Genomic DNA, 9,097 nt, shown 5'->3' on the forward strand with positions numbered 1-9,097 from the left:
TTTAATACAACCTTAGAATGTATTTATTTATTTATTCCCCATAATGGCATATGTGCACAGTAATGTGCAACAGTTTTACCTTTTTATAAAAGTATTACAAATTAATTACGTTTGACATGTTATTAATGGACATCTTCGGATTCAAGTTTTCTTCTCTCCTTGCTAGATAAACATACTTAACAACCATTCTAATTGTTGCATAAAGAAAACATGTCCTTCTGAAGACCCTGGATGTCCGCTGGATCTGAAGTGTCTTAGTATTAGAGGTTACCATAAAACATCTACCAATAACAGCTAGATGTAGCTGGTTGTAACTACATATTTATCTTAGTAATACTAAGTAATAAGTAATACTATCATTTTACCCTATTCACTAACATTATTAATAAGGTCCACAGGTTGTCAACCTTTAAAAAAAAACATCTTACAAAAAGTGGAAAGTGAATATTTTCTTGGATGGGCTATGGGCCAGTGACACATTATCACCACCTCATTCGAGTGCGTCGTTGTTTAACAATATCATGGTAACAGATGTTTTATCAAATGATGAGAAACAAAGGCGTGTTACGCGGACTAGGGCTTTGGAAAGAAACGTGGAGCATTTAACAAACTGGTTGAAAATGTGTAGGCTAAATAAAGAGTGACAGAAAGCCACCGAGAAAGAAACTACCCTCATGAGCGAGGGGGGGGGGGGGTAGAGAGAGAGAGAGAGAGAGAGAGAGAGAGAGAGAGAGAGAGAGAGAGAGAGGAGGGGGAAGAGGGAGCGAGCGAGGTAACAAGGAGAAGCAACCAGGCAAGCAGAACCCCGGCTTGTATGTGAGTCGTGCACATCTTATTATCAAGTTAATTAAAGCTAGCATCTGACAATGTCACTCGTGCTCAGTGAAAAGCGGAAGGAAGGAAAAAAGTCGAATTTAAATGCTGCGTCTCTCAGGACAGCATGTCAAGGGCTGCTTTTCATCGAGCGCCGCGTGTGTTTGGCTCGCGCGGTGGCTTGGAAGCTGGTGGGGGCGAGGGGTGGGGATGATGGGGGGTGTGGGGGGGGGGGGGGTCATCTGCCTTTCTTGTCAACAGCTTTTATAAGCAAATGACAAGAGGCCATTGGATTGTGCTGTTAAAAAAAAAAAAAACTTGAATGAAAATTATAAGCTGCAGCTCAGAAATAATGATTAAAAATCATAAGAGAAAAAAAAAAAAAAGAGGGAGACCAGAGGGAGTGTCAAAAGAATCGCCACCAAAAGAAAACCTCTCAAGACATGAAGTTCCGCCGAGATCGGGTTTACAGTCCAGTGAACAAGGGACATTAAAGAGTCGTTTTAGAAAGGAGACATTGACATGCATGGGAGCCTGCTCATGTGTGGTGGACTCTGGGTCAAGTAACGGGAGGGATTATATGGTTCTTCATAATAATATTAATTAAACAATTTACATGCTAATAAGGTAACAATTATCGGAGCTTCTGGTGAAAGATTCGGGTTATTACAACACGCCAATCCCAGGGCTACGGGGTCAGCCGCGGAACAGCATAGAGAAATCTCAACCCAAATTAACATTCTGTCAGCTCCAGAAATTGGATAAATAAAGTCGAATTAATTCACAGTAATGGAAGGGGCCACTTATTCAACCAGCTCTGATTACCATTCAGTATTCACCAGCACGCGGGTGGCTTTCTGTCAAGAAATTGAACACAAAATGAAACCGTCAATGCCTCCGGCGAGATTTGCCCCCTAAGACACCGTTTACAATTTATATGTATAATCTGTATACCCCCCCCCCCCCACCCCCCGCCTCTCTTTTACCCCTCCCCCAACCCCTCCCCCCGAAGAAATTTAAAGAGGAGAAAAACGGATGGGCCTACGTAGATTGTAGTCAATGTCAACGTTTATAGCTCATCAAGCACTAGGCCTAGATCTAAGGTTGTTGATCAAACAAAATAACAAACTAACACAAATAAGAAAACGGCTCTTTCCCGTTGGGTAAATCCAGTCAAAATAAGAGTCTTTTATTTTTATTTTCATTAGGCCCTTACCTGCAAGATTATGAAATGTTTATTCCTAACACTACTCCAAAGGCATCATTACATTTAATGAATAATGAGTGATACCTTGGACCTTGCGAATATATAAAAAAAAACAACTGAATATATATTTATTGGTTGCAGTTAAATTATTCATGATTACAGTTGGCACCATTTCAAAAATGTATATCAAAATCAAAGTTCATCAAAGTTGAAGGCATGTTATAGTTTGATGTTTTAATTGTTTTGTTTGAATCACTGTTCCTGGGTTAAACATTCAGCCTTTTATTTCTGGTTTATTCGTCGTGAATATAACATTTGCCCATAAATATGACTAATCCCACAAAAAAAAGTATTTTTTTTTTTTTTAAGGTAGGCCTACTCCACAACGCCCACTCCTGCCCTCTATTGGTGTGTTATGATAGCCTGACTGAATCAAACAACATACCGGATAACTAAAGACCTTTATTTTGAAGTTTAAACACGGACGTTAGCGTGTTGCACTAAACGAACAACTAATAAAGCCTCTGTGACCTATTGAGGAGTTACACAAATCCAGACTACCAAACAAAAAAGGTAAAATGTTGACCTCTCCACCCTTACAATACACCCATAGCAGCCCCTTTCCGGCGCATTAAAATAAACCATGATGCAAAAGCAGCCCATTAGTCGTGGGTATTAGGCCAAAGCATGCGTCCCCGCGCGTGGGTCGGACCACGGGCTCGAGACACGCAGACCGAGGAGAGCTTGTAGCTCAGGATGGGATGTGACAGCTCGTGAAAGGAGGATAATGGAAGCGCTGTTATTGGATCAATCTCACGCTCGATACCGCTGTAAAAACATCACTTTCACATGGAGAGCGCGCGAGGGAGAGAGAGAGCGAGCGAGAGAGAGAGAGAGAGCGAGAGAGAGCGAGAGAGAGAGAGAGAGAGAGAGAGAGAGAGAGATGCTAGTCCACAACGTGACAGGAAATAAGTTATTCATTGGGCTATTTATTAGGAATAAAAAACCGTATTTTGTTCCACCAGGACGGAGCGCGTTGTGTGTTTATGGAGTGTAAATGCACATCAGTCACTTATCTCCCCGCCACGCGGCGGGCCTCACCGTCGTTGTTTTGACAGGGCGGAATCAGAGAGCGACGCCAGGTGTAATTAGCCATCGATCTAAAACAAAAAAAAAGAAAAAAACACACACACACACACACACACACACACACACACACACACACACACACACACACACACACACACACACACACACACACACACACACACACACACATGCGCTTCCACACACACACACACACACACACACACACACACACACACGCGCGCACGCACGCGCGCACGCGCGAGCGCTGTCTCTCCGATGACCGCGCCTCTGACGTCACGGGGCGATTAACGCTTCTTATTGGTCCCGCGAGCGGATCGAGTGGTCCTAATGAGCTGCCTCGCGCGGAGGCAAAGAGCGGGGCTGACATCTCCGCTGGAAGTATAAACCTCGTAGTCTTTCGCTCAGCGCCTCGCTGTAACCCACGACGACAACAACCCGAGCGGAGTACGTTGTGTGGGGATTCCTTCCCACTCCATCTTTTTTTTTTCCCACCCCATCGCTTCTTCTCACCTCTTCCTGTCCTCTTTTTTTGGTGTACTTTTTGGACTGCATGTTTAGCCACACTCCTCCTCCCTCTGCATCTACACGTCGGTCCCCGCCACAGCTCGGGCGAGCATGGACAGTCGAGTGCTCGAGCATCCTCATGCCCAGTTCGGGGGCTCCTTGGGCGGGTTGGTCGGCTTCCCTTATCCCCTTGGCCATCACCATCACCACCACCACGTCTACGAGCTCGCTAGCAGTCACCAGCTGCAGTCCGCCGGCAGCGTCCCGTTCTCTATAGATGGATTACTTAACGGGTCTTGCTCGGCCTCGGTCACTTCCAACACGCTCCTTTCCTCGGGCTGTGGACTCAACGGGGAAGGGCAGCAGTACAAACTCTCAGGTGAGCTTTCATTGAATGCATCACATGCAGGTTTTGCGTTTTTTTTGTTGTTGGGTCCATTCTAAAAACGCGACGTTGTACTACTGCCATCGATACTGACGTGCCTGACAGAGTCAGCTCCTTGCAAAACATGGCATGGTTTGTTTCTACTCAACTTAAGCTGCTGGAACGTAAGTTGCAGGTTTACAAAACAAGCACATAACAAGAACAGGGAGGCGTATGCATTGTGTTAAAAAAAACATTGGGTACATCGGGTCGAGCTATAACATAATGTTATTGATTCTAATCGGGAATAAATGATCAAGCTACACCAAATAGTCCAGATTGGTCGATGCTATAAGAGCAACAATGCTCACATTTATCAGCCATTCCCGCCACAGATATTAATATAAGATATTGTTGTAGAATAAAACATATCATATAGCTCACTTTTTTTCTCACGCACGTACCCATGCGTTTGAACACACACAAACAGACACACACACACACACACACACACACACACACACACACACACACACACACGCACACGCATGCGCGCGCGCGCGCACACACACACACACACACACACACACACACACACACACACACACACACACACACACACACACACACACACACACACACACACACACACACACACACACACATCCATACATACTTAGGCCTATATATGTGGGCCTACATACACCATGCACACATAAATAGAGCCTAGCGTTAGATTAGCAAACCTCTTAACACTATCTAAATCCCGTCCTTGTAGATTCTGGAGACCCGGATAAGGATAGCCCGGGCTGTAAACGAAGACGAACGAGGACGAATTTTACCGGCTGGCAGCTGGAAGAACTGGAGAAAGCTTTTAACGAGAGTCACTACCCGGACGTGTTCATGCGAGAGGCGCTGGCCCTCAGACTTGACCTCGTAGAGTCCCGGGTTCAGGTAAACACAGCAACACACCTTTAATCAACGAACGACCTGCTTAATGAATACTGTGTCAGTGCAATGCGTTTTTCGCCATTAGACAAGCCGGTGGTTAACACATCTGAAATCATGTCAAGCAACATTTTATTCTCTTCCCACACAAAGGATCATAACACAAGGTGTTTTGTTAAAGGTCTGCCCGACACCGATTTCGTTTTTTGTTAATTATCAAGGCAACAATAAGGGTCTTGAATTATGCATGCTGACAACCTATTGATTTATGGGTTAATAAAACAAGGGGGTTTGTGAGGCAAACTAAGGCTCTATGGATAGAAAAATATCACGTGACGAGGATGATATTATTATTGTTGTTGTTGTTGTTGATATTATTATTGTTATTAGTAGTATTATTAGACGTAGGCTATATAGATATATAGGATGATAAATATACATAAAATATAAACAATATCAATAGCTCTATAAATATCAATGTCATGTTACAATAAAACAATTCTAGTAAACCTGATACTACTAATATTATACATTTTGTAATTTATGCTAATAATAACAATATTAATTCAAATTCCCATCATGGCAGTGCGTTCTAACTGGCTATGCATCTTATCATATATTTATGTATTTGTTCATTATAGTAATAATAATAATAATCACTTTTATTATAATAATAATTATAATAATAAATAATAATATTAATTTAACAGGCATACTATAAAATCAATACGTTAACGGTTAGGCAATTTATAATCGTATTAAAAAATATATTGTCGTCATAATAATTATTGTTATTAATTGGCTGTAATTATTATTACTATATATGTTCCAACGTTTTTCTCCATTTCCTTTTCTACCTTTTCTTTGAAAGGAAATCTTTTTTTTTGGCTGCTATGAGGAAAATATATCGAGCTGAATATGCATGCTTAATTTTTTACGTTATAATTTAAAAATGTTTTTTTTAAAATAAAACTCGTAGGCATATCTACGAGTTTTGTTTAAGGACGGGGGGGCGGGCAATAGATCTCCACTCGCTGTATTTTATTTAGGGATTTCTGCTCCTAAACCTCAGATCATTGTTTCCTCAAGCTCCTTAGCGATTCTTTTATCGTTTGGTTTGTGAAGGCAAGATATACCCGACATTAACAATTCATAAGAAACACTATTGTCGAACGTGATTTTGGGTGTCTCGTCGTTATTATGCAAGGTTTACGGATCCTACTTTTGCATGCTAAACTCCCCCCGTTATCAGCGAGGAACACGCGGCCTGGTGCGAGCCCAAAGGCGGGCTCGTGAGGACGCTCGGGCGGGGGAGGCTCCCGCGCTCGGTGCACATGGGGGGGGGGGGGGGGGGGAGTCGAAATTCACCGTGTTAAGTGTTTAGGCTTTGAGCAAAGGGGTTGACTGAGGAAAAATAGATTGAGAGTTTATGCCCGATTTCACCATGGTGGAATTAAAAGTAATTGAGAGAATTACCTATTACACAGACTCAATTGCCAATTAAAACCGTCACATCTGTGCATATTTTTAGACCTTGCTTGTGGTGTATTAGCTGTTAGCTTCAAATGTGAAGAGCTCCAATTAAAAGGTAGAGGAAAAGGTTGAAAGAGAGGAAAGGAGCTACTTGACTTCTTCTTAGAGGTCAACGTTTCACAGAATTTTAGGGAAGAATTGGTTAGTGAAAAGATGATATGCCATTATCTGTTAAAAAAACAGCTGATGCGCTAAATGTAATAACTTTGCAGGGTAATTACCATCACACTTAAAATGTAAAAAAGAAATGGCTTGCTTCTCCCTCAAAAAAAAAAAATCAGCATAATCCAATGACATATCCATAAACAAATGTGTTTTTTTACCCATATACAATTGTAATGCAATCCATTGTTCAGACACTAAAGTCGCCTCAAAAACATGACTCTCAACATGTGCGTCCCTGTGTGTCCCTGTGCGTGTGCGTGTGTGTGTGCGCGCGCGTGTGTGCTCAGGTGTGGTTCCAGAACCGGCGCGCCAAATGGCGGAAGAAGGAGAACACCAAGAAGGGTCCGGGGCGGCCGGCCCACAACTCCCACCCGACCACGTGCAGCGGCGAGCCCATGGACCCCGAGGAGATCGCGCGGCGCGAGCGCGAGCGCGCCGAGAAGAAGAAGCGCAAGCAGGAGCGCAAGCTGCTCAAGTCCCAGAACAAGCTGCTGTCGGGGGACGGCCTGCACACGCCGGGCGGCTCCGACAGCGACAGCGGCGTGTCCCAGTTCACCGACAGCGAGCAGCAGCAGCAGCAGCAGCACCACCACCACCCGCAGCAGCACCACCACCAGGCCGGCCTCACCCCCACCATCCACATGGAGCTGGGCTCGGCTAACTGCGGCGGTGGAGGCGGAGGTGGTGGAGGAGGTGGAGGTGGAGGAGGAGGAGGAGGAGGACAGGGACATCAAACCCTACCCAGCTGCGACCAAACGCGACCTGACTTCGGCCCGCTCCAGAGTCACCCAAACCAAAGAAGCGCGGCGGCGGAGCTGCCGGAGGCGGTGGCGCTGGCGGCGCGCTGCGGCGTGCACGCCGCCGCCGCCGTGCGGCAGGACGGTGCCACCGCCGCCGCCGCCGCCGCCGCCGCCACGCGCGACGCCGCCCTGCAGAAGCGCAACCCCTTCAGCGTGGAGAGCCTGCTGTCGGACGCCACGCCGCGGCGCAAGCCCCAGGCCGACTTCCCCTCGCTGCCCAGTCAGCGGCCCCTGGTGGGGAAGGGACACTTCCTGCTCTACCCCATCACCCATCAGCCCTTGGGCTTCCTGGTGCCCCAGACGGGGCTGAAGGGCGCGCCGCCGCCCTGCCCAGAGAACCACCACCACCACCACCACCATCGACACCACCTCCACCACCACCACCACCAGCAGCAGCAGCAGCAGCAGCGCGCCCACGGCCCGGGACAGAGGGGCGAAGGCGGGACGGCCTCGCCGCCGCCACCCCCCCCCAGTGGCGGCCCCCTGGGGCTGGCCCTGGCCGGGCGGCCTCCGTCGCGGTCGGAGGAGGAGGAAGAGGACCAGGACGCGCTCAGCGATAGAGGGGGGGGGGCCCCCAAGCAGGAGGAGGTGGAGGAGGCGTGCGACACGTGTAACAGTAGAGGCCCTGTCTCGCCACCGCCAACGCACAATGACAACAGCTTAGCTCAAACGCCGCCGCCGCCGCCGGTGGTGGTGGTGGCGCCGAAGGCCCAGGCGGCCCGGCCCGGGGTCAGGGGCGGCGGCGGCGGCGAGGGGGGAGGTCTCTCGTCGCGGGGGGACTCGGACAGCGAGGGGGACGGAGAGGGCGGGGAGACGGGGACGACGACGAAAGAGGAGCCACGCGCCTCGCCGTCATCGCCGCCTCCCGCCGTCGGGTGTGTGGCGACAAACACAGACTGCCCGCCCACGCTCACAGACGGCGAGGACGTGGATATGGACTAACACCTTTTAACGGTTGTGGTGGTTGATGATGGACGCACACATAAACAAAAAGAAACGTCAAACATTCCCAAAGCTCTGTTGAGACACTACTCTAACACATATCAGGAATCAGGAGACTGGATTCTCGCCTATTTTTCAATCACGTCCGCGGGGGGACATTTGTCAGAGGCTCTGAACCGTGTGGCTATCTTCATATTTTGGGCTGTAGGCCGAAACGTTTAGAAGCAGGTTCCTTCACTGGTTTTTTTTGACGGTGATCCCACTTGTTAAAACAAAACCGACAACAAAAAAAAACAAAGATTGAGGCTAAAAATATCATATCAACATCATACACAACATAAATCCCTCAGATATTGTAAATCGAGAAAAATGATATTTATATGTAAACATTTTGATAAATAAAGTTATTGTTTAAATGAAATCACCATTTGTATATACGGACCAGAGGAAGATGTATGGCGGGATCTTGGGTCATGGTCGCCAGAGTTAGTCGTTTTACACCATAAATCTCCTCTTCCCTATTGTGAGCCAGCACTGAGGCTTATGTCCGTCTGGCTGTTTGTATTTATTGCTTTAACAAATTTATTCATTTGAAAGGCCGAGCTGGAATGAGGTTAGCGGCCGCGGGCTATAGGACCCTGCGCCTCCTGCTGAGTTTTGATATGAAAGTAATTATTTTCCCACTGGCTGCCTTGGGGCTCGAGGCAGTTT

The 9,097-nt window shown here is 47.0% G+C and overlaps 1 protein-coding gene across 1 annotated transcript; it reads left to right on the top strand.

Moving 5' to 3' along the window:
• Nucleotides 1-3,745: 3,745 nt before the first annotated feature.
• LOC311377511 (homeobox protein unc-4 homolog) lies at nt 3,746-8,386 on the top strand (the record flags this gene model as incomplete). Its single annotated transcript, XM_084491383.1, has 5 exons — nt 3,746-4,013; nt 4,777-4,952; nt 6,932-7,313; nt 7,356-7,759; nt 7,835-8,386. The coding sequence occupies 5 exons, from the start codon at nt 3,746-3,748 to the stop codon at nt 8,384-8,386; spliced, it is 1,782 nt and encodes a 593-aa protein (XP_084347509.1).
• Nucleotides 8,387-9,097: the final 711 nt, after the last annotated feature.

The sequence above is a fragment of the Micromesistius poutassou genome, assembly GCF_964030765.1.
Source record: "Micromesistius poutassou genome assembly, contig: SCAFFOLD_4983, whole genome shotgun sequence".
In the NCBI taxonomy this organism is placed as follows: domain Eukaryota; kingdom Metazoa; phylum Chordata; class Actinopteri; order Gadiformes; family Gadidae; genus Micromesistius; species Micromesistius poutassou.